Source organism: Zalophus californianus, chromosome 16 (assembly GCF_009762305.2).
Source record: "Zalophus californianus isolate mZalCal1 chromosome 16, mZalCal1.pri.v2, whole genome shotgun sequence".
NCBI lineage: Eukaryota > Metazoa > Chordata > Mammalia > Carnivora > Otariidae > Zalophus > Zalophus californianus.
In genome coordinates this window covers 1,843,428-1,864,726 of record NC_045610.1, presented here as the reverse complement: position 1 = coordinate 1,864,726, position 21,299 = coordinate 1,843,428, and the positions used below count along the sequence as shown (strand labels likewise).

At 53.2% G+C, this 21,299-nt stretch overlaps 3 protein-coding genes across 7 annotated transcripts; 2 read left to right on the top strand and 1 right to left on the bottom strand.

Annotated features, from left to right (window-relative positions):
• Positions 1-6,732: 6,732 nt before the first annotated feature.
• TM4SF5 (transmembrane 4 L six family member 5) lies at positions 6,733-12,952 on the top strand. Of its 3 annotated transcripts, XM_027626276.2 has the most exons (6): positions 8,280-9,657; positions 10,523-10,596; positions 11,015-11,095; positions 11,415-11,551; positions 11,760-11,924; positions 12,002-12,952. In XM_027626276.2, the coding sequence occupies exons 1-6, from the start codon at positions 9,443-9,445 to the stop codon at positions 12,014-12,016; spliced, it is 687 nt and encodes a 228-aa protein (XP_027482077.1). In that variant the 5' UTR covers positions 8,280-9,442; the 3' UTR covers positions 12,017-12,952. The 3 variants fall into 3 exon arrangements, with proteins under 3 accessions (XP_027482079.1, XP_027482078.1, XP_027482077.1); XM_027626277.2 differs by lacking the exons at positions 8,280-9,657; positions 10,523-10,596 and adding an exon at positions 6,736-6,967 and having other exon boundaries at positions 11,744-11,924; XM_027626278.2 differs by lacking the exons at positions 8,280-9,657; positions 10,523-10,596; positions 11,015-11,095 and adding an exon at positions 6,733-6,967 and having other exon boundaries at positions 11,744-11,924.
• Positions 12,953-13,087: 135 nt separating this feature from the next.
• VMO1 (vitelline membrane outer layer 1 homolog) lies at positions 13,088-14,182 on the bottom strand. Its single transcript, XM_027626279.2, has 3 exons — positions 13,945-14,182; positions 13,718-13,833; positions 13,088-13,445 (listed from the first exon to the last, which is right to left on the bottom strand). The coding sequence occupies exons 1-3, from the start codon at positions 14,128-14,130 to the stop codon at positions 13,148-13,150; spliced, it is 600 nt and encodes a 199-aa protein (XP_027482080.1). The 5' UTR covers positions 14,131-14,182; the 3' UTR covers positions 13,088-13,147.
• Positions 14,183-14,328: 146 nt separating this feature from the next.
• GLTPD2 (glycolipid transfer protein domain containing 2) lies at positions 14,329-19,341 on the top strand. Of its 3 annotated transcripts, none has more exons than XM_027626275.2 (4): positions 14,329-15,852; positions 16,170-16,234; positions 16,477-16,643; positions 16,741-19,341. In XM_027626275.2, exons 1-4 carry the CDS (start codon positions 15,807-15,809, stop codon positions 17,276-17,278), a joined length of 816 nt encoding a protein of 271 aa, XP_027482076.1. In that variant the 5' UTR covers positions 14,329-15,806; the 3' UTR covers positions 17,279-19,341. The 3 variants fall into 3 exon arrangements, with proteins under 3 accessions (XP_027482076.1, XP_027482074.1, XP_027482075.1); XM_027626273.2 differs by having other exon boundaries at positions 14,329-16,065; XM_027626274.2 differs by lacking the exon at positions 16,477-16,643 and having other exon boundaries at positions 14,329-16,234.
• The last annotated feature ends 1,958 nt before the right edge of the window (positions 19,342-21,299 follow it).

Sequence of the window (21,299 nt, the reverse complement as noted above, 5' to 3'; positions counted from 1 at the left end):
CCTTTAACAAAACACGATCTGTACCATACGGTTTAATTCTGTTACGTATTTACTATTTCCAAGGAACAACACAATAATAAAAAAAATTTAATTTTTAAATGAAAAAATAAAAATAAAAAAAAACCAACACAATAACAAAATCCAAAAGGCAGAAAAGTGCCTTTTCCCGGACACCAAGAGGAAGTCCCCTCCCCCTCTTGTGTCCCATCACCCTGCCCCTCCCCCGAGGCCAACGCCACTAACACAATTTTGCCTATTAGCTTCATTTGAAAACACTAATGTTTTTCATGAAGGAGTTTAAAATACTTACACGAATTGTTATGTGTTTCACATAATGAGTCACCTTATTTTATACTTTCTGTTTTTCCTCGATGCTTTATCTTCTACGTGGATTGAGTCTATTTTCCTTTGATCTCCTCCCGAGCTTTGGAAGGCACACACCCCATTTCATGTGTCTCTAATGTTTTCCTTTAAAATTTTATTTTATTATTTTTTTAATCTTTTTTAAATTTTTTTAAGATTTTATTTATTTATTTGACAGAGAGAGACACAGCGAGAGAGGGAACACAAGCAGGGGGAGTGGGAGAGGGAGAAGCAGGCTTCCCGCTGAGCAGGAAGCCTGATGCGGGACTCCATCCCAGGACCCTGGGATCATGACCTGAGCCGAAGGCAGACGCTTAACGACTGAGCCACCCAGACGCTCCTTCCTTTAAAATTTTAAAAGCATTTTTTAAAAGATTTTACTTATTTATTTGAGAGAGAGAAAGCACAAGCTGGGGGAGGGGCAAAGGGAGGGAGAGAAGCAGACTCCCCACTGAGCAGGGAGCCTAATGCAGGGCTCGATGCCAGGACCCCGGGATCACGACCTAAGTCGAAGACAGACAGGCAGACACTCAACCAACTGAGCCACCCAGGCTCCCCTTAAAAGCATTTTTAACTTGTATTTCTTGGTGCGAAGTCGCGAGTAAAATAATGAGCCAAGAGTCTCCCTAATTAAATCAAGAAGTGAAACACATCCCCAGATAATGTTGATAAAATTACAGATACGGGTGGCCGTTATTGCTCGAATCTGGCCCCATGCTCGGCCGGGAGATTTCTGCACCTGTTAGGAAGATGGCCCTGGGCAAGGAGGGACCCCGAAATGAATAGACAGTTGACCCTCAGACAACAGAGTTTTGAACCGCGCGGGGCCATTTATACACGGGTTTTTCCAGTCGATACAGCACTCTAAGTGCATTTTCCTGTGGTTCTCTCACTTTATTGTAAGAATCCAGCCGGAATATAGAAAAGACGTGTTCATCGACTGTGTGTGTTAGCAGAAGGGCTTCTGGCCGATGCTAGGCTATCAGTGGTTAAGCCGTTGGGAGGGTCAGAAGTTGCACATGGGTTTTCAACGGTGAGCCCCCCGCCCCCACATCACTTGTCACCTGGACTGTGACAGCCTCCCGACACCTGGTCTCCCTGCTTGCACCTCCCCCTTACAATCCCCGCTCCAGACACCACCAAAATGGCCCCTTTAAAAACAAATAGAATCATGTCACCCTGTTGCTTAGAACCCTCCAGAGCCCCCTAAATGCCTCCCAAGGCCCCGCGAAACCCAGCCCCTGCCTTCCTCTCCGTGCGCACCTCCGACCCCTCGCCCCAATCCTAATCACGCTAACCTCTGGGGGCCCCCAGAGCCTCTGCCCAGAGCCTGCGGGCCTCTTGAGCCACGCCAGCCTCCACGACCTCTCCTCCCGACCTCCGGGCTCCCCTCTCCGAACGGAAGCGACAGAGAGTCATGGTCAGGAGCTCAGACCCTGGAGCCAGGTTTCCTCGTTCGCAGCACAGGGGTGACGGGAACCCTTCCAATTCCTCGTGGGTGGTTACCAGAAGGATGGGAGTCAAGATGCATCGAGTGCTCAGAGCCTGGCAAACAGCTTCGCCAGGACAACGATGTTAGTTACTGTTGCCATGTCCTGCAGGCCCGCTGCTAACATCCGTAGGCCCCCTGCACACGGGCCCGCACCTCAGCTCCCCCTCCACTTCCGCTGACACGGAATGCTAATTCCCGCTTGCTCAGCGGGTTACAGAACTTTGAAAAACGTTCTCACGGGCCAGGAGGGGCTCGGCGGTGCAGTATTTGCGACATGCAGGCCCCTACAGCCTCACTTCCCACAGTACTTTAAGGAGGCGCCCCCGGCGGGGAGGCGGGGTATGGGGTCAGGCTTGAGGAGCCCTGGCCTAGGAGCGCCGGCCTCCTGCGTCCGGCTCTGTGCCTCCGATTCCCTGACCCCCCGGGATGCGGAGCCACGGCCGCCCGCCTCTCTTAGCCCCTGCCTCCGTAACTGTCCTTCATCGTCCCGAATTCCTAGTAGATCTGGGCCCCTGAGTCTCACTTAACCTCGGACACCTGCAACTGCACCACCAGACTCTGTGTCTCGCGAAGAAGAAATGCCTCCAGTTAAGCCGTAACAGGATGCTTTCTTAACGCTTAAAATGCGTATTCTATGTGAATTTCAGGCCCTTTGAAAAATCACCCTGGCGCATACCAGGGGCAGAAAGCTATACGCAAAATAAACTCCAGTTGTCCTATTTCCAACATGTCTTCAGTCTGACTCCTGAATCACGTCCTGATCGAGTTACCGATGTCTTCCACGTTTGCCACCCGATCCCGTGCTCTGTGCGATGGATCACTGATCATCGATCATCAGCGGGGGGGCCCTGCTGAGGCAGCATTTCCCAGGAGCCCCCACGACTGTCCCCAGTGGCGCCTCCCAAGCCGCTGCTCCTTTCCCGGTTCTGCAGGTGCTGGCCACAGGACGGACTCTCAGCGCTCACCAAATCTTCACCCCACTACTTTGTTTTTGTGCCTTTCTAAACGCCTTAGACTTTTGTCTCCACTTGAAAACACAGTGCAAACTTTTTGAAGACTTTGTAAGAGGGAGATGTAACCGATATAAGGCTCCATAGGTTTAACAGGGACATGCATTTACCGTAAACCGATCCCCAACAGAAGTGTACTTGACATCCAGCGCCTCACATTGATGCAATTATTTTTTTCTCGTGATGAGAACTTTTAAGATCTACTCTCTTGGGGCACCTGGGTGGCTCAGTTGGTTAACCATCTGCCTTCAGCTCAGGTCATGATCCCAGGGTCCTGGGAACGAGCCCCACGTCGGGCTCCCTGCTCAGTGGGGAGCCTGCTTCTCCCTCTCCCACTCCCCCTGCTTGTGTTCCCTCTCTCGCTGTGTCTCTCTCTGTCAAATAAATAAATAAAAATCTTAAAAAAAAAATCTACTCTCTTAGCTTGGAGACTTTTTTTTTTTTTTTTTTTTAACCAGACTTCTTTTCTGGAGCAGTTTAAGGCCACTACATTAAGTGGAAAGTATAGAGTGTGTCCATTACACCGCCGGGGCCCCCCCACGGTCAACACCTAACCCCAGCGTGGTGCGTGTGTTACAGTCAGTGAACCTACACAAACTCATCATTATCACCCAAGGCCACACTTTACGGCAGGGTTTACTTTTGGTGTTGGACAAACGCCTATCACGACCTGGGTTCACCATGACAGCATCACACAGAATAATGTCACTGCCCCAAACATGCACTCTGCTCTGTCTGTCCATCCCTCTCCCCTCCCCAGCCCCCCGCACCCGCGGCCCTTTTTACCGTCCCCAGAGTTTTGCCTTTTCCCACGCATCCTAGGGCTGGAATCACGTAGTGCGTGGCCTTTTCAGATTGGCTTCTTTCACTTAGCATTATGCAGTTAAGTCTCATTTTTGTCTTTTTGTGGACTGAAAGCTCATTGCTTTTTAGCGCTAAACAATAACGTATTGTCCTGATGGACCACAGTCTATTTATCCACTCACCTACCACGGAGCATCTTGGGTGCTTCCAAGTTTTTTTTTTTTTTTTAAGATTTTTTTTATTTGTATTTATTCATGAGAGACAGAGAGAGAAAGAGAGAGAGGCAGAGGGAGAAGCAGGCTCCCAAGGAGCAGGGAGCCCGATGCGGGACCCTATCCCAGGGCTCTGGGATCATGACCTGAGCCGAAGGCAGACGCCCAACCATCTGAGCCACCCAGGCGCCCGGGTGCTTCCAAGTTTTAGCAGTCCAGAATAAAGCCGCTATAAACGTCATGTGCAGGTTTTTTTGTGTGGACCTAGGTTTTTGACTCGTTTGGGTAAATACCTAAAAGTCCAATTGTGGGACTGTATGGTGAGCATGTTTAGTTTTATAAGAAACTGCGATTTTCTTCCAAAGCGGCTGCATCATGTGGCATTCCCACCAGCAGGGACTGAGAGTTTCTGTCTCCCCACATCTTCATCAGCACTTAGTATTGTCAACATTTTGGATTTTGGCCATTCTCGTAGGTGTGTGGCAGTGTCCCGTTGTTATTGGGGTATTTGCAGTTCCTTAATGACATGATGTGGAACTTCTTTTTATATGCTATTTGCCAGCTGGATATCTTCTTTGGGGAGGTGTCTATTTGGGTCTTTTGCCCAATTTTTTAATCGGGCTGTTCTTTCTTTTATTGTTGAGTTGTTGCTTTTTTTAAAGACTTTATTTATTTATTTGAGAGGGAGAGAGCACACACGAGCAGGGGGAGGGAGAGGGAGAGGCAGACTCCCCCCTGAGCAGGGAGCCTGACGTGGGGGCTCGATCCTAGGACCCCAAGATCATGACCCGAGTGGAAGGCAGACACTTAACCAACTAAGGCACCCAGGTGTCCCCTAAGAATGCTTTGTATGTCCTGGGTAACAGTCTTTGATTAGCTGTGTCTTTTGCAAATACTTTCTCCTTGTCTGTGGCTTGTCTTATTCTCCTGATGGTGCCTCCTGCAGAGCACAAGTTTTTAATATTAATGAAGTCCAGCCTATCGATGACTTCTTTATCAATCATGTTTGAAAGTTAGTTCTACCTTTGGACGTTTTGATTACCTGAACCAATAGATTCCCTTTTGGTTTCAGTAGAGTTGGGTTTTCTGTTATTTCATGTTTATTTCCTTAAAATGGACTCTGGGCACAGCACACAATAAACCATGGACATCTTTACAACTGTTAATATAATTTTTAGGATTTATATGTATTTTTCTCTTTGAGAGGCTTTTCTTTTTGAAACCGACATTCAGCTTCACAACTCAGTTTGATAAAAGTTATTTAGAGTTACGTCAGGACTTCCCCACTTGGGGGATTTTTCTTTTACTACATCTCTCAGTGACTTCAAATACTTTTAAAAGGAATTAATAAAGGAGAAGAAAGAGACACAGTTGTATTTCAAACCCAAGCATTCTCAGAAATGTGATTCTACTGCCCTTCCCACACACAAAAAGCACCTTGGATATTCATACGATTGTTGGGACATAGTGCTTTGCTTGCTGTCAGAATCATAGACCCCGTTTCTCTGTCTTCCGGCATTTAGGGCCGCAGAGAAATCTCGGGCCAGGCCAATTTTTGTTCCTTTCTAGGTGACCTTTAACGCTGCCTACATGTATCCTTTCATGATGTGGTTCTTCAGGATGAATCCAGGTTCGGCTGGCTTTTAACATCTTACTAGGATGCACTGTGCCTTTTGACCAGCGGACACAGGTGGACCCATGCCCAGAGCAGCTTGCTCCTCACGCAGACTGTGGACTGGGGCGTCTCGGCCACCAGCTCTACCGGGTCACTGGAAACAGCCATTTGCCTTACCCGGGACATCTCGAGCGTGTCCCCTGCACCCTTCACTCACTCCGGCCCCGTGGCAGTCCTGCTCTCCCATGTGGGCTTCGATTCTCTCTGTGCATTTTGAGGTTCTGTGCAATTCTCTCTTTTCTCCCCCAAATACATGCTGGCGCCTTCGCGGCCCAACCTTTCTATGTTACGGTGCTCTGCTCCTGCTTCCAGGAGAATTCTAGTGAAAACCTTTCTGAAAATCCCACCCAAATCCTATAGTAAGTATTTCTCCAGTGTTCTTTTCTTTCTCTCAGTCTTCAGGATGATGTGCCCCGCCCCTCGTTTTGCAGGAAATTTTCAGAATCCCTATGATTTGGGTTTTTTTTTTTAAGTTTATTATTATTTTTTGAGATTTTATACATTTATTTGAGAGAGAGTGTGAGAAAGAGAGATCATGAGCAAGGGGGGTGGGGGGCAGAAGGAGAAGCAGACCTCCCGCCGAGCAGGGAGCCCGATGCGGGCCTCCATCCCAGGCCCCCGGGATCATGACCTGAGCCGAAGGCAGGTGCCTCACCGACCGAGCCACCCAGGCGCCCATGGAGGAGGGCTTTTTAAACAAGTACTGACAACAGAAATGAGCAGATGATGAGGGTCCACCAGCACCCTCTTAGTTTCCTTCCAGGAAGGCCCTTCCTCGAGGGCCCACTGGGAGCGTGGGGGCCACCGCACGCCCGCTGAGCACAGCCCATTTTACAAAACGCTCCTCACACGGTCCCATTTCATCCGCACGACCTACCACACAAGACATGGGGTCACTCCAGCTTTCACGCCCTCGAAGCCACAGGGACTCAGGCTTCGGGGCCTGGCTGAGTCACAAAGCCGGCGAGGAGCTCACGGGGGTGGGGGTGGGGGATGCTGAGAGCTGCAGGTGCATGCAGGAAAGGAGCAAGAACACATACTGACCTCAGGCCACTTCCTCTGTGTCAAGCTCCCCACCCCCTCCACCGTCACCTCCTCTTTGCCCGGTCTCCCGCTTCTCTCTTATCTCTCCCCAACCTTTGTACCTTGCTCCGGGCTTGTTGGTTTTTTTTTCTGGACCTGGGAACCCGGGCTTACTTTCACTCAGGGCTTGCATCCTTGTGGCTGCCTCACCATGTGCACTGGAAAGTGCTCCCGCTTCGTGGGGCTCTCCCTCATCCCCCTGTCCCTGATCTGCATCCTGGCCAATGCCCTTTTGCTGGTGCCTCAGGGCAAGACCACCTGGACCAACGTCAACCAGCTCAGCATACAAGTCTGGCTCATGGCTGGCTTCTTCGGCGGGGGCCTGATGGTGAGCGGACTGGACACCACTGGGCAGCGGGGTCCTGAGCGCGCGCAGAGGGGAGAGGGGCGGGGCCGGGTGGCAGTGGCCTGGTGGAGGCCTGGAGCCTCCCAGGCCGCCCCCAGATACTGAGCACCTGTGAGTTCAGCACCTGAGCTGAACGTGCATGGGAAAAGAGAAGGAAGGAAGGAAGGAGCCTCTAAGCAGCTTCCCTTCTGGGTAGGGAGGGCATCCTACCTGTCCCTCCCAGCCCCTGCCCTGCAGCAGATGCTAGGACGCCGCTGGGAAGAGCTAGCTGTGGGGGCGCTTATCAGGGCAAGCTGATCACGGGCATGGAGTGCGGGTATGGGGACGTTGGCGTCAGGAGCAGGGTCACCTCCAGGTCCCCTCACTCGCGGCCCACACTTCTGGATGCCCACCCGGTGCTGCACCAACCCAGAACTCAGGTCAGCGTGCTGGAGAAGGTGCCCAGGTCTTCCCGGAGACTCGCACCTGTCACAAGTGGGGGCAGGGGAGACGTCTCTCCCGGACCTCCTCCTCTCCACCCTCCAAACCCTCCCTGTTTGGGGGAACTTCTGGAAGGTCAGGGTAGTTTAACAGCATCGTGGGATGAAGACAGGAGACCTACCCAGCAGGGTTCCTCACTACTCAGATGAACCCCCCCACACACCCATGGATGAAAGTCCCTGGATGGATGAAGGTCCCTTCCTTTGCCTCTTTCTCTGGCCACAGAGACGTTCCTCCCTACACACTCCCCCAGTGTCACACTGCACTCCTCTCCAGCCCGCCTGGGGGTGGGGATCCCCACGCCAGGCATGCCCCCCACCCATGCTCATTGCCAGCTGCGCTCTTCCCACCTCCAGGCCCTGAGCCGCTTGCCGGCACAGTCAGTCCCTGCTGCTCCCCGGGGACGCAGGCCACGTCCCTGCTCTCCCTGGAGCTGGGTTCCCGCTGCAGAGAACGCAGTATCACGGAAGCGGGAACGGGAGCTCCATGAGAGCAAGGACTGCCTGTTTCGCTGGCTCCGTGTGCCAGGTACCTGCCTGGTCCAGTGCCCCTGTACTTGACGGGCACTCGATTAATCCTCGGTGAGCAAAGTAAACAAATGAGCAAGATGGTTTCAGACAGGAGTAGGTATGACCAAGGACAGGAAGCAGCATGCTGGGGGTGGGCACTGTTTATAGCATTTTTCTTCTAAACATCATTTTCTATCCTCTTTGAATTTCACGTGTAAGCAACAGAGTATACCTTTTTTTTTTTAAGATTTTATTAATTTATTTGACAGAGAGAAAGAGAACACAAGCAGGGGGGGAGTGGCAGGTAGAGGGAGAAGCAGACTCCCCGCTGACCAGGGAGCCCGATGCAGGGCTCGAACCCAGGACCCCGGGATCAAGACCTGAGCTGAAGGCAGACGCTTAACCAACTGAGCCACCCGGGCGCCCCAGCCTAGTGAATTTTTACAGTGAACCTACCATGTACCCAGCACTCAGACCAAGATACAGGTCATTACCAGAATTCCCCAGACAGGCCTCCCACACCAGGCTTTACGCCCATGAGAGTCCCCACTACCCTGATTTCTAGCCCCGTAGGCTAGTTTTGCCTGTTCGACACTTTATATAAATGGAATCATCCAGTATAACAATTTTGTGTCTGGCTTCTCTAGCTCAACATATGTTTGTGAGGTTCTTCGGTATCATTAGGTAGACACGTAGTCTATTATTTCTGGTGCATTCCAGTGTGTGAATGGACCGCAATTAATTTAAACATCCTACTGTTGATGGCCTTTTAGATAGGCCCCAACTTGGGTTTATTACAAGTAATGCTGCTATAAACCTTCCTGTAAATGTCTTCAGGTGAAGTTCTGTTTGCGTGGCTGTTGGATGGATACCTAGGGGGTGAAACTGTTAATTCTTAAGGTGTGCAAGTATGCAGTGCTGATAGATATTGCCAAAAAGTTTTCTGAAGTTCTTATCCCACGTTCATTCCCATCAGCAAACTCGGAGAGCTTTAGTTGCTCCATACCCTGCTGGATTTAGAAGGTCTCACTGGTTGCTGTGCGGAGGAAGAGTTGGAGGGGAGCTGGTGACGTAAGCGCAGACGGAGGTCACTGCGGTTGTCCAGGAGAGTTGATAGTGGCTGAGAATGGGCCAGGGGCCAAGGAAGCAGACAGGAGCTGTAAACTCAGGGCTTCCTTCCGCACTTACCGCGACCCTTCTCTTGACACAGAGTAAGGCAGAGCAGCTCGGACAACAAAAGGAACTTAAACACTTTAAGAGAGTAGAAATCTCAAAGAAGTAGCTGGTCATTCGAAACTGGTCAATCCCAAATTCTAGGTGTCTTGGGATCCTGGAGCTTCCCAGTTAAGTGTCCTACCCAGAGAGGTGAAGCAAAGGGGCCAGCACTGGTTCTAGACCTGCTGGGGGACATGAAAGAGAGGAGAGGGAGCATCCAGCAGAACTCCGCTCAGCTCCCTGTGAGGTCACGATGCAAGAGATAACAGGATCAAAACCCTCAGCGCCACCTCTAGGGAGAAACAAAATGCTGCCTGGTACACTCTGTACCACACCGGGCACACAGGGAGGCAAAGATCAAGAGAGCTATAGAATTCCAGAGATGGGCGAAGAACCTGGTGCGGTGCAAGAAATTAAGACTAGAGCCAAAGCGAGGAGCCTCGGATGCCTTCCTGGAGCTCAGCCGCGGTTTGTTTGCTTTTTTTTTTTTTTTTTTGGAGACTTTATTATTTTAAGACTTTATTATTATTTATTATTTTAGGGTGGGAGTGTGTGTGTGCACGTGAGTGGGGGGAAGGACAGGGGGAGAAGGAGACGAGGAATCCCAAGCAGACTCCACGTTGATCACGGAGCCCGGCGTGGGGCTCGATCCCATGACCCTGAGATCGTAACCTGAGCCGAAAACCAAGAGGCGGACGGTCCACCGACTGAGCCACCCAGGCTCCCCTCCCGGAGCTCAGTCTTGATGGGCTACTCTCTGAGGACACCCTGAAGGCTTTGGGCAGAGAAAAGTCCCCGTTGAAAGCTACGTTCACTGTGGTGGGAGCAATGGAGGATGGAGTGTTCAGCCGCACAGGGGCAAGAGATACAGACGACTCATAGAGAAGCTGAGAAGGTCCTCCTTGTGGGAGGTGATCGGGGACGGGACCGTGCAGAGACAGAAGGACAGAAAGATTAGAGAATCGCTAAAGGAAAAGTCGAGAAGACTTGAGGTCTGGCTGGGGGTGAAGGATTCCAGCTTTCTAGTGTTGGTGACCTGAAGAATATTAACACTGATGGAGACAAAAAAAAAAAAAAGTCACAGGGAGGTGAACTTGGGGAGCTCTGGCGGACCTGCGAGGTCAGTCTGAGGCTGGCTGGTTTGAGCCGAGACACTGAAAGGAGGTAGATTTGAATCTGGGGGCGAGTACTGTCCCAGAGGACAGGGTTGGGCTCTGGGAGGAGGGGCACAGGAGGAAGAAGGACAGGAAGGTGCAGGGCTGGGCCTTGGGAGTCCCTACACTTCCCATCAGAGCATTCACTGACACCCTCCCCCCCCCCAACCCGGTCCCAGCTCACCAGACACTCCAGCACCACTGATCCTTCCTGCTGCCGAGGGGACCTGTACTGAGCCAGTCTTGACCTCAGGTCGGCCTGTTATTTCATTAAATCCTGAGCACAGCCCTGTGAGGTAGGTCTTGAAGACCCACAGAGATGAATCAATTCACAGAGTGTGAAGTGAGCACAGGGTGGGCCTCAACCCCAGCCCCCCTGACTCCGGCTCAGTGGGGCACCTACTAGGTGCCAAGATTTGTGGAGGCTACCATTGGGCCCTGCCCTCGTGGAAGCTGCAATCTGAACACAGATAAGTAGGCACGTAGATAATGATAAATAAAGTAGAACCCAAAGGCTCTCGGGGAGTAATGGAGACAAGGTCTTCCCATGGTCCAGAGGGCTGAGGGCATCCCAGGCAGCTCCAGGAGGAAGATGAGCACCCATGCACGATGCCCGAACCGTGTGGAGGATGGGGTGGGGGGCTTGCTGTCACACCGACCCTCCTCCGCAGGTGCTGTGTCCGGGCATCTCAGCGGTTCGGGCAGGGGGCAAGGGCTGTTGTGGTGCAGGCTGCTGTGGAAATCGTTGCAGGGTAAGCTCCAAACGCGGGCAGGACTCGGGGCTAGGTCTCTGAACCCGACTCCGCAGAGCCACACCTGAAGCCACGGTCCCCCTAGCCCCGGGAGCTCCCCCCCAGCAGAGTCCCAGCTCTGCCTCGCCCCTCCCTCGCCCCCCAACTTCAGCCTCAGTGGGCCTGCAAAGGGAGCCAGGACTCCCACGAACCTCCGCGAGGCCCAGCCCCGGGCTTTGCCGGGAGACGAATTTCTCCCGCGCCTCAAGCCGGGCGAGGTAAGGTGCGCGCACGCGGGAGGAGGCGGCCCCGCTCACCTCCCCTTGCACTGCGCATCCAGATGCTGCGCTCCATCTTCTCCTCGGCCTTCGGGGTGCTGGGGGCCATCTACTGCCTCTCGGTATCGGGAGCCGGCCTCCGAATTGGACCCAAATGCTTAACGGACCGCGGGTGGGATTACCACTTCAGAGACACCAAGTAAGGCTTCGCGCGCCCCCCTACCCTGCCTTTCCCACCTGGATGGGGAACTCGGGGACCCGGGAACGGGGTGCGCCTTCGCGGAAGCCACCTCCACGTGGGCCAAACCCCCCTCAGCGCCTGCGCGGGGCTGGAGGGAGGACACTCCGAGTACCCTACCTCTCCCACGTGACCCTGCCCCCCACCCCGCAGAGGCTCTTACTTGCAGAACCGTACTCTGTGGAATTTGTGCGTGGAGCCGCCTGGCGTGGTCTCCTGGAATGTGACACTCTTCTCGCTGCTGGTGGCCGCCTCGTGCCTGGAGATCGTGCTGTGCGGGGTGCAGCTGGTGAACGCCACCCTCGGTGTCTTCTGCGGCGATTGCAGGAAGGAGGTGGGGCGGCGAGGGCTGGAGCTGGAGCGAGAGCCTCCGTGCTCCCTGGCTGCGTCCTCACCTTCTCTTTTCCGCAGGGCACCCCTCGCTGAGGCTGCGCTGACCGGCCTGCTCGCTCTTGGACGCGCGCCTGGCCCACCCCGCCCTGGAAATAAACCTTTGAACTCGCCTGCGCGACTCAGATGATGCCTCCAGATACAGAGGGGCCTGGGGGCGCTCCTCTTTGGGCCCCCTGCAAGTGTTAGCTAGGAGTTACTGAGCTGTCGGTGTGCGCTCAAATACAGTGGTAAACAAGACCGGCAAGTTCTGTGCGCTCAAAGAATTTTAACAACCCAGGGGTCTAAGATGGGTACAGTTTTTTTGAAAAGGCAGTGGATTACTTCACTTTTTTAAAAAAACACGCTGGTAATGGGATAGGTGTTGGCTGCTGGAGGGACTTTTTTTTTTAAGATTTTTTATTTATTTATTTGAGAGAGAGAGAGAATGAGAGATAGAAAGCACGAGAGGGAAGAGGGTCAGAGGGAGAAGCAGACTCTCCGCCGAGCAGGGAGCCCGATGCGGGACTCGATCCCGGGACTCCAGGATCATGACCTGAGCCGAAGGCAGTCGCCTAACCAACTGAGCCACCCAGGCGCCCCTGGAGGGACGTTTTAAGATAAGGTGAAGTCTGAGAAAGTGGAATTGGAGCTGAAATCTAGTGAATCGGTTAGCCAGCTGGGTAGCTGGGGGGTTCCAGGTGGGGAGCAGCAAGGACAAAGGTCCCAAGCGGAAATCCGTACATGGAAAAGCCACTCTTTAACTGTTGTAGGGAAAGGAAGGACACTGTGAAAAATAAGCTTTAGAAAATGAAAGTTTAAGGGGTTCCAGCTTCATCGTCTCCTAACTTGGTAGAAGTTTCTCTATCTGAGGTCACTGGTAGTTCAGAAAGGAAACAGTCTGAGCTCTTAATGAGGACGAGGTGTCTGCAGACGCCCTCAGGAAGCCAGGGACTTCCTTAACTCGGGCGCAGAACTGTGCTTAAGGGCATTTTCCTTGGGTCCGTACCTTTCAGTGGCCTGCCAGGACACCTGAGCCCAAACCCGACTTTGGGCCTGGCCCAGTGTCAGGCTGGGAGGAAGACAAGGAGACAGCAGTTTCCTACCCCTGAAACAAGCCAGACCAGAGCCAAGACAGAGAAGCTTTAATAGCGAGTGGTGGGATTGGCCCCGGGGCGGGCGCCCTCGTTAATTGTGGCAGCAGAAGAAGCGCACGTCGTTCAGGGCGGTGTCATCCAGGAGGCCCCTCGGCCGCTCCACCTTGGTCTGCAAACCGCACATGCCTTTGGGGCAGGGCTTACTCCATTCTCCAAAGTTGCCCCAGGCCAGGCCGGGCCCCTCCAGCTCCGTGTGGTCCGAGCAGCGGAAGCGTACGTTGTTGGCCGCCGTGTTGTCCACAAGGGTCTTGGGGGCCTCCACGCGCAGTGAGAAAGCCTCGAGGAAGCCACCGCCGGGGCACCACAGGGGCTCACTCCACACGCCCCACCTGCGAGGGAAGGGGAGAGGCGCTGCCTCTGGGTCCTCCCCACCCCCATTCCGACCGAGCCTTGGGGACTCCTCAGCCGGTGCTGCGGGACCCGGGTGGGTGGGGTCCGTCACCCGACCTCCACCGAGGGGCAGAGGGGAGGTCTTCCACCCACTCCCCAGCTCTAAACTGCCCCACAGCCCTGGAGGAACATTGTAGCGGGGAGGGTGGGCGTGTAACAGAGGGTAAGGGGCACAGCCGCATCCTGGGGGCCCTTGGCCCCTGTCCCGCACCTTCCAGACTGGGACTCCACCACGTGCGTGTTGCTCTCCGCGTTCCCGCCTGAGCAGTGCAGTCGGATCCCGTTCAAAGCAGTGTCGTCGCCAGGAATGCCTTGGGGGGGCTCCTCCTGGGCCGGGAGAAGCAGAGGAACAAGGACCAGTTAAAAGATTGCTAGCCTGTGTCCCCGGGTACGGGGTCGTGCGTCTCCCTCCTCGGAGACCGAGGCCTGAACCCCCACCTTGAGCGAGAACCCGCTGGCAAAGGATCCATCAGGACACATCTCAGGCCGGGCCCAGTCGCCCCAAGGACCCCCATTGGTCACTTCGATGACCGAAGTGTAGTCACTCAGGTGGTGGGCTTGTGCGTGTCCGCAGCAGGTAACCCACAGCAGGAGCCACAGCTGGGCTCTGGCCCCCCTCTCCATCCTGCAGCCTGTGAGCTGGGCCCCGTTCGCAATTTATACCCCTCTCTGCTGCTCTGAAGGCTCTGATTACGGAAGGGCCTCCCGGATTAAGTGACACCCGAAACTAATCCGTTCCGGGAACCCTGCAGACTCCATTCTCTGCTCGGGAAGACAAAGAGAACTGACCATTTGAATAAACCACCCCCTGCTGAACATTTACTCCAGGCTGTGACTTGTGGTTAAGTCCTGCAGGCCTTGTTATTCAATCCTCATAACTAGTATAGGAGGTGGGGATTACCCTTTCTATTCCGCAGGTGTTGGAACCAGGGCGTAGAAATGGCAAGCAACTTGTCTAAGGTCAAGGTCAGCAAGCTGGCAAACTCCCAGCTCCTACACTGGGAAGTGGAGAGCCTAAGTCTAGGGCTGGAAGTGATGCTCTGAAATGCTGCACAGGATTGGTCAGCAGCAACCTTAGGGACCTCCAGGATTTGAGGGAGCATTAGAGGGAGAGATGGGGCAAGAATCCAGAAACTGTGGGAGCTAGAAAGGATCCTCATAGGGGTTGGGGCCCTGACTCCCAGAGAATCTGGGGTACCCCTTCCCCTGAGAAGAAAGTATACACAGACAGGAACAATTCTAGGAAGTTTATGGACAGGGGATTGAGAACCCCCTAGGAGCAAGAGATGCTGTTTCTTCTGGCGTTTCCTGGGTCCTTCCCCTGAATGTTGTCCTAGCTATGACCACCAGGTGGACTCCTAATTTGGGAAGAAAAAAGAATGGCTCATCTATCACGGGGCACACCACCCGATTTGCCCGCTCTCCACACTTTCCTGTGTTTATTCAATATATATTTATATAGCAACAATGTATTTGGGCCCAGGCAATATTCTAAGTGCTGCAAATAGAACAGCAACCGGGAAAAACAAGGCCCCTGTCTTCATTGGAGCCCACATCTGTGTGGGGGAGACAGACGATACATTTTCCAATGGACCTTGAGCTGTGTGAAGGTTCTGTTGTCTCCTTGAGGCCTAGTACAGGGCCTGGATGCAGAAATAGTTACTAAAGTTTGGTTTGAAGAATAATGTGGGGGGCGTGCTTGCCTGGCTCAGTCCGTAGAGCATGCAACCCTTGATCTTCGGGCCATGAGTTCATCCCACGTTGGGCATAGAGATTACTTAAAAAAAAATAAAATCACCCATGCAAAAAAATGAATAACCGGAGAACCAGAACCAATCTGGAGTTTAAAAGGAATTAAACCACAAAAATGTAAACAGTTAAAGCCTAACATACAAAGCATCCAGATCAAGACAGGTCCCCTGAAGACAGGATTGTGAATTTAAAAGTGGGTGCTTCCTGGATCCCAGTTGCCCTATGTTTGAACTTCATAGGTTAAGAGTTACGGAGCAATTGTGGTCAGCTTTTCCATGTACAGTGTTTGCACATACGATATCAGCTAACCCTCGGATGAGATCGACAAAGTACCTATTATTTATTGTCCTCAATTTACGGCAGCGGGAATTCAAGCCCAGTAAGCGTAGGGCCCACACCCACTGCTGGGTGGGGGAGCCGGTTCTCACCCCAGCCCCTCTTCCCTCTTACACAGCCTGGCCCTACACATAAGGCAAGCGCGGAGACAAGTGGTTGCTGCTGAATCGGCCCCCCCCCCCCCAATCTTCTTCATCCTGTTCTCCGCTGGGATGCTGCCCTCTGGGGCAAAGAGCACAGGGGAAGGGGACTTAGTAGGTTAATTATTAACCCTTAACAACTTAGGGCACCGCAGGCTTCTCCCGAGGCGGAGGGACAAGGGCTGGCTTGGGGCTGGAGAGGGGGCGATGGCCCCAGCAGCGGCCGTGGGGGTCGCGCTGCTTCCGCTGGCCTCACGGCGCTGGGTCCGCCACGCGATTTCTCTCGCGCTCCTCTTGCTGCTGCTTCTTTATCTCTGCGCTTGGAGCTTTCGTGAGTGGTCCCTTCCCTCGGCTCTGGGAGGACCCGGGAAGCCAAGCGCTGGGAAACTAGACCCCCTCCTCGCGCCCTCACCGCTGGGTCTCGCCCCTCCCCAGGCGCCCTCTCAGGCTGCAGATCCGGGACACAGTCGTGCATTCCCGAGGGAACATCGCCTGTCCAGGTATGCTCGGCACGGGGCTGGGACCGGGAGCTCCGGATGGGGCCCCGATCGGGGGCAGAGGGGCCAGGCTGAGGATCTGGTGACAGGCGGCGCGTCCCCTCTCCCGTCCGAAGCCAAGTACAGCAGGAGAGACGCCAGCCGTAGGACTCATTTCTGCAGGGCCCCACTGCGCTGCGGGGCGAAGGAGGCCCCGCAGGCTAGGGGTTCTCCTCCCGCCCCCTTCCGCCCGTGTCTGCCCCCAGGTCCCGCGGCAGTCGGGTCCCCTGGAGGCCCCCGAGTGGGAAGAGCCTCAATGTGTGGGCCCCCAGGGGGTGGTGGGCCGCGTGATGTGGCCATTCCGCGCCAGTCTGAACCCCGAAGGGGATGTGGCGTTGTCGCAGTACCTAGCCGGATGGAGGGCGCTGGTCAGGTGAGCGGTCTCGCGCCCCCCCCCACCCGGCGCCCGCCTCCCGGGGTCCCCCGCCCCCTCTCCAACCACCGCGCTCTGCCCGCCACCGAACACGCAGGTTCCTAACTCCCCTCGGCTCCATCTTCGCCTTCGCCACGAGCGAGGCCTTCGCTAAAGTGACAACCCTCGAGGCTCGGGTGCACGGCCCCGAGGCGGCGCACTACTCCTCGCTGGTGGCCATGGTGGCGTGGGAGCGGCGGGAGGGACTGCTGGAGCGCCCCGGGATCGCCCCCCGAGACACCACCAGCTCCTCGGGCTCACGGATCCTGCTCTTGCTGCACCGAGCGCTGCGCTGGTCCCAGCTCTGCCTCCACCGGGTGGCGACCGGGACGCTCGGAGGACCGGACGCCGGCGCGCAGTGCAGCGACGCGTACCGCACGGCCCTGGGCCCGCACCACCCCTGGCTGGTCCGCCAGGCCGCCCGCCTAGCGTTCCTCGCCTTCCCGGGTCGCGACCGCTGGCTCGAGCTGGCGTGCCCGGGCGCCGGGGAGGCGGAGGCGCGGGCCGCACTGGTCCGGGTGGCGGGCACCCTGGAGGATGTCTACAACCGCACCCAGGGCTTGCTGGCCGAGCGCAGCCTCCTCCAGCTGGCCTGAGGCACCCCCCCGCGGCCGGGGCCCGCCGAGACCCGAGCGCCCCGCGTCCAGCCGGGCGGCCCCCCCCACCGCTGTCGGCCGGGGGGCGGGGCCGTCGAAGCCACGGCTCCGCGTGACGTCACCGCCTGCAAGGCCCGCCCCCGGCGGGGTGGGTGTAGCGCCCCTCCCGCTCGGCGCAGTCGCGGGGCGAGGGGCGGGGCTGTGGGAATAAGCGTGGTTGGGTGGCGGTGGATTTAGGGCGTCTCGTGTGATGACGGCAGGCGCTTAAGGGAAACAGAAAACAATGGATGTGGGAAGATGTGTCATCCCTGTTCCCGACAGCTGAGAGACTCAGGCTCCCCCGGGCTCGCTCCCAGCCACTCCCAAGGCAGCGTGCCAAGGCTCCAGCCCAGAACCCCGGCCCCGCACAGCCGGCTCCTTCCTGGACGCCGCCACACACGCCGCAAATGCAACACGTCCCACGCGGATCCCTCCGCTCCTCCCAGAACTGCACCTCCCCGTGTGTCCCCCGTCTCTGCCAATAAGTGGCACCCTCTCCTCTCACCTACCCAAGCCTAAAACCGGTGCGTCAGCACTCACACCTAGCGGGCAGTCAGCTCGATAATGTTCGTTCATCAAAAGACGTCCTCGGCCACTCCCACAACAATAGTGAACGGGAAAGTGTGTGGCCATTTCACACGCTGGGAACTCTCAAATTGGGAGTCCAGCCCATTTTCCCCCTGCACCCCAGAATCCCCCTATATATACAGCTACTTATTAGATATCTATCACCTGGATTTTTACAATAGCCTCCTAATTGTCTCTCTGTCCCATACTCGATTTCCCTAATGTGTATTTCAGTAGAACAGCCAAAGTAATCTCTTAAAATATAGATCATATCCCATCACGCTCAAAAACTTCCAGGGGCTCCCTGTTGCACTCGGATGAAAAAAAAATTTTAATTTCAGCAGTAAATGTCATATTTTGGATCATATTTTCAGTTGAGATCATATTTTCAGTTGGATCATATTTTCAGTTGAGAATGGATCATATTTTCAGTTGAAAATGATGAAAAGCTTCATAAAGGTCCTACGTGATCTGACTCTGTACTAACCAAACTGACCTCTTCGATTTGCATTCAATATTTCAGGCATGATCCTGCCTCAGGATCTTTGTACTTGCTCTTCCCTCTGTCTGGAATGCTTTTCCCCCAAATGGAGAAATGACTTCCCTCGTTAGTACCTTCTGGACTTTACTCAAATGTCTCCACAGGGAGACCTTCCCTGATGATTCTTTCTAAAATTTCAACACACACACACACACAAACACACACAAACACACACACACACAATTCCTATTTCCCTTCCCTACTCTGTTTTTTTTTTTTCTTAATATGAGTCACTATCTAATAACATGCTGTATGTTGTATTTATTTGTTTTGTTTTGTTTCCATTGAGAAATGGAAGCTGCATGGGGCAGGGAATTTCTAGACAGAAATTTGTTCCCTGATGTACCTCCAGTGTCTCAAACAGTGCCTGTCTTCTAGTGGACATTCAATAGCTTTTTGTTAAATGAATGTCTGAGCACGAAAAGATGGCCGGAGCCCAGAGTCCAAAAGAAAAGAGGAGGTTGCACAGTAATGCAAATATACTTAATGCTGCTGAATCATGCATCAAAAATGGTTAAAATGCTGAATTTTACATTATGTAATTTGTATTTTACTACAATAAAAAATTAAAAAGTAAAGAGGAGATGTGATTCTGGACAGGTAGTCAGGAGCAAGTTCAAGAAGGATGTGACAAACTACCTTACAGAGATAAGACTTTATCTCCAGAGTTCATTTTAAGCAGGGGATTGTTTAGGTCATACTCGCAATTCAAAAACCAGTTCCAGCTGTGGTATGTACAGGACTACAGCAGTCACAGGAAGACCGCTCCACACAACAATGGCAAAACACACATTCTTCTCAAGTGCACATATGACATTCTCCAAAAGAGACATGTTAGGGTCTCAATAAATTTTTAAAAAATTAAAAAAATAAAAATAAAAAAAGATCAGGGGCACCTGGTGGCTCGGTCGGTTAAGCGTCTGACTCTTGATTTCAGCTCAGGTCATGATCTCAGGGATAGAGCCCCATGTCAGGCTCCGAGCTCAGTGGGGAGTCTGTTTGAGATTCTCTCTCTTCCTCTCCCTCTGCCCCTCCTCCCGCTCATGCTCTCTTTTTAAATAAATTTTAGGGATGCCTGGGTGGCTCAGATGGTTAAGCGTCTGCCTTTGGCTCAGGTCATGATCCCAGGGTCCTGGGATGGAGTCCCGCATCAGGCTCCCTGCTCAGCGGGAAGCCTGCTTCTCCCTCTGCCTCGGCTGCTCCCCCTGCTCATGCTCTGGTGTGCTCTCTCTCTCTGTGTGTGACAAATAAATAAATGAATAAACAAATATTTAAAAAAATAAATAAAATAAAATACATTTTAAAAGACTGAAGTCACAAAATATTCTCTAAAAGGAAATGAAACTAGAAATCAGTGACAGGAAGGGATTTGAGAAATTCCCAAATACGTAGAAAAGAAACAACATACTCCTGAACAGCCAGTGGGTCAAAGGAGAAATCACAGGGCAAACATTGTAAGATGAGTGAAAATGAAAACAAAACATATCAAAACTCAGGGATGCAGCATAAGCAATGCTCAGAGGGAAACTTGTCACTGTAAATGCCTATTTTAAAAATGAAGAAAGATCTCAAATTAATAGATCAACCATCCTCCTTAAGAAACTATAAAAAGGGGGCACCTGGATGGCTCAGTCATTAAGCGTCTGCCTTCGGCTCAGGTCATGATCCCAGGGTCCGGGGATCCAGCCCCGCATCCGGTTCCCTGCTCAGCAGGAAGCCTGCTTCTCCCTCTCCCACTCCCCCTGCTTGTGTTCCCTCTCTCGCTGTGTCTCTCTCTGTCAAATAAATAAATAAAATCTTAAAAAAAAACTATAAAAGAAGAGCAAACTAAAACTTAAAAAAAAAAAAGCAGAAGGAAAGAAATAATGAAGATCAGAGTGGAGGGGCACCTGGGTGGCTCAGTCGGTTGAGCATCTGTCTTCTCCACTCAGGTCATGATCTCAGAGTCCTGAGATCAAGCCCTGCATCAAGCAGGGAGTCTGCTTCTCCCTCTGCCCCTCCCCCCGCTCATGCTCTCTCAAATAAATATTTTTAAAAATTTTAAATGTTTGTGTTTCAAAGAACACCAATGAAGGAAGTGAAAAGACAATCTAGAGAATGGGAGAAGATATTTGCAAATCTTATGTCTGATAAAGGCCTAGTATCTAGAGATAAAAAAAAAAAACCCACCTAGGATTCAACAACAGAAAGATAACCCAATTTGGGGGGGACCTGGCTGGCTCGGTCGCTGCAGCATGTGATGTTTGATCTCCGCGTTGTGAATCGGAGCCCCCACGATGGGTGTAGAGATTACTTAAAAAATGATAATAATAAAATAAAATAAAAATAAAAACGGCTAAGGATTTGAATAGGCATTTCTCCAAAGAAGATATACAAATGGTCAGCACGTGAAAATATGCTGAACATCACTAATCATTAAGGAAGTGGGGCGGGGGGCGGGGAAGAGAAGCTACCCAAGATGCCACTTCATGCCCACGAGGACGGCTGAAATAGTGCACAGTGACGGTCAGTGAGGATGTGGAGACATCGCAACGCTCAGGCATGCACACGGGGCTGGTGGACCATCACATGGGGCAGCTGCTATGGGAAACTGTCGTTTCCTCAAAATGCCAAGTCTAGAGTTTCTACATGACCCAGCCATTCCACTCCTAGTATACGGTCCTGAGTGTGTACACCTAAGAGAAATGAGAGCAGTGTGGCCATTCTAATTCAGAGACGTTCAAGCGCATCCCAACACTCTGAACTGCAACTCCCATCAGATTACGTCAGTCCCGCGCAGCCCCATGGGAAACGTAGGCCTTCCACACTGTCTTGGACGCTTTTCTGTGCGTCGGCTGGCCACGCTGCCGTCAAGCGCTCACTGTCGCAAAAGAA

What these genes read in the sequence shown, in the direction of transcription:
- TM4SF5 (XM_027626276.2), top strand. Translation starts at nt 9,443, where the DNA reads ATGCAAGAGATAACAGGATCAAAACCCTCAGCGCCACCTCTAGGGAGA. An exon ending in CTTCCTGGAGCTCAGCCGCG is followed by an intron (nt 9,658 to 10,522) that starts GTTTGTTTGCTT and finishes ACCCGGTCCCAG; the next exon opens with CTCACCAGACACTCCAGCAC. An exon ending in TACCACTTCAGAGACACCAA is followed by an intron (nt 11,552 to 11,759) that starts GTAAGGCTTCGC and finishes TCTTACTTGCAG; the next exon opens with AACCGTACTCTGTGGAATTT.
- VMO1 (XM_027626279.2), bottom strand. Translation starts at nt 14,130, where the DNA reads ATGGAGAGGGGGGCCAGAGCCCAGCTGTGGCTCCTGCTGTGGGTTACC. An exon ending in CCAGCGGGTTCTCGCTCAAG is followed by an intron (nt 13,834 to 13,944) that starts GTGGGGGTTCAG and finishes CTCCCGGCCCAG; the next exon opens with GAGGAGCCCCCCCAAGGCAT. An exon ending in GTGGAGTCCCAGTCTGGAAG is followed by an intron (nt 13,446 to 13,717) that starts GTGCGGGACAGG and finishes CTTCCCTCGCAG; the next exon opens with GTGGGGCGTGTGGAGTGAGC.
- GLTPD2 (XM_027626273.2), top strand. Translation starts at nt 15,942, where the DNA reads ATGGCCCCAGCAGCGGCCGTGGGGGTCGCGCTGCTTCCGCTGGCCTCA. An exon ending in TCTCTGCGCTTGGAGCTTTC is followed by an intron (nt 16,066 to 16,169) that starts GTGAGTGGTCCC and finishes GCCCCTCCCCAG; the next exon opens with GCGCCCTCTCAGGCTGCAGA. An exon ending in GGATGGAGGGCGCTGGTCAG is followed by an intron (nt 16,644 to 16,740) that starts GTGAGCGGTCTC and finishes CCGAACACGCAG; the next exon opens with GTTCCTAACTCCCCTCGGCT.